Raw genomic sequence first — 1523 nt, 5'->3', positions numbered from 1 at the left:
GTACATTGTGAGCAGGTAGATCGCATCAGAGCGTCAGGTCGCACAGTGTGAGAACAAACATTTATAACCTTATTTTTTCATATAAGGTGACTATAATCTGTTAGGATCTTCTGATCAAATACATATAAATTCTTAATTAATCAGTTGATGAATGCAGAACTTTTAGAGTCTCTGACTGAAGATTCCTCCGTCCACTAAAACCGAACAGCTGTGACTTACTGCTGGGAATGTGGAACTCAGCAGGGTTAAAAAAAAAGCACCAGAGGTCAAGGAGCAGATTTGGATTTCTGCAGTTTCAACATTTTTATCTTTAGAGTCAGAGTGAGAGATTAGCCCTGAGCGTAAGGCTGGTACATGCTCAGAAAGTGGATGAAAACCTTCCTGTTGGTGTTTGCTGCAGCTTTAAGCTGCACAGAGAGCGGGGCCAGCTGTCCTGACCTTCCTGCCTGTTACTGTTGTTCTTCAGTAACTTCATACGCTGCGAACAGGAAGGCTCAGCATGCTGTAACACCTGGATGTCCACTTGGCTGCAGCAGTGGAACAATGCGTGCTAAATTTAAACCCATTAGCTCTATACTTAAAGTAGAAACACGCAGGCAGACACTGAGCTCACTTAAAGAAAAGTGAAGCAGCTCTAATGTAGAGGAAAACAGGACCCGACTTGTTTTTGAGACGGGAGCTTCCAGAAATCTATACGCCGATGCTGCAGAACAGGACATGTCTGTTTCTGTGTCCCACCTGCTGCCTCTGGTGTCGTACGGTTTGATGTTTTTAATGAAGTGGATCTTCTTGGTCTGTCGAGGCCTCGGAGAGCCGCCGGAGAGGTTACGGGTTCTGCAGAGGGAAGAGAACAGACGCACAAATTTAACAAACTGATTTTATTAAGAATGCAACAAAAGCTGAGATCTACCAGCATTAGAAGTCTGTTTTATCAGAGGAAGGGAGGTGATATCCGAGGACATTAGAGAGCATTAGACTCTGATGTTTAGGACGTTTCAGTATGTGTGTTTGTGCTGAAGGTCGGGCCGTGTTGCTGTGTTGACCTCGTGGATTTAAAACGACAGACCTCACCATGAAAGCAGGCCAAGGAGCTCAGCGCCATGACATCACAGCTCTTACATAACACTGTCATCAGCATCAGTTTTTCTCACCCACATGACGCCTGGTGACACCCGGCTGCAGTTTTTGGACTGACGGGCTTTATCCCAGAACGCACTGATGGAAACAATCATTGAACCATTTTATAGGGTCTATTTACCATGAAGTCACCTTCATAGGTTTTCATATCTGGACCAATCTTCCCAAGTTAGTGAGGAAGGATAATGTCTGAAACCTGGAAGTTAAAGCCCTGCTACTCCCATTGTTATCAGCTGATTAGTGTAATGAGCTGCTTTGCTAATATTCAGGCAGTTGCGATTATTTTATGAGAATATCGGCTCTTTGACATCAGCACAGATTCTGCAGAGTGGGAGAATAGAGAGAGAATGAAGCAGAATGATAAAAAAAGGGGTCCCTATGTCCTC

General features: G+C 44.3%; 1 protein-coding gene across 1 annotated transcript in view; it reads right to left on the bottom strand.

The window, feature by feature from the left end:
• The window catches only part of cables2 (Cdk5 and Abl enzyme substrate 2), a 67266-nt gene that overhangs the window by 36483 nt on the left and 29260 nt on the right, over positions 1–1523 (bottom strand). Inside the window, exon 2 of the mRNA XM_015393453.1 lies at positions 739–834. Coding sequence (XP_015248939.1) covers positions 739–834 — 96 coding nt within the window. The remainder of the gene's footprint in view (positions 1–738; positions 835–1523) is intronic.

The sequence above is a fragment of the Cyprinodon variegatus genome, unplaced genomic scaffold (assembly GCF_000732505.1).
Source record: "Cyprinodon variegatus isolate N-32 unplaced genomic scaffold, C_variegatus-1.0 Scaffold642, whole genome shotgun sequence".
In the NCBI taxonomy this organism is placed as follows: domain Eukaryota; kingdom Metazoa; phylum Chordata; class Actinopteri; order Cyprinodontiformes; family Cyprinodontidae; genus Cyprinodon; species Cyprinodon variegatus.
The sequence above is the reverse complement of the archived record's forward strand: the minus strand, read 5'-3'. Positions and strand labels throughout refer to the sequence as shown.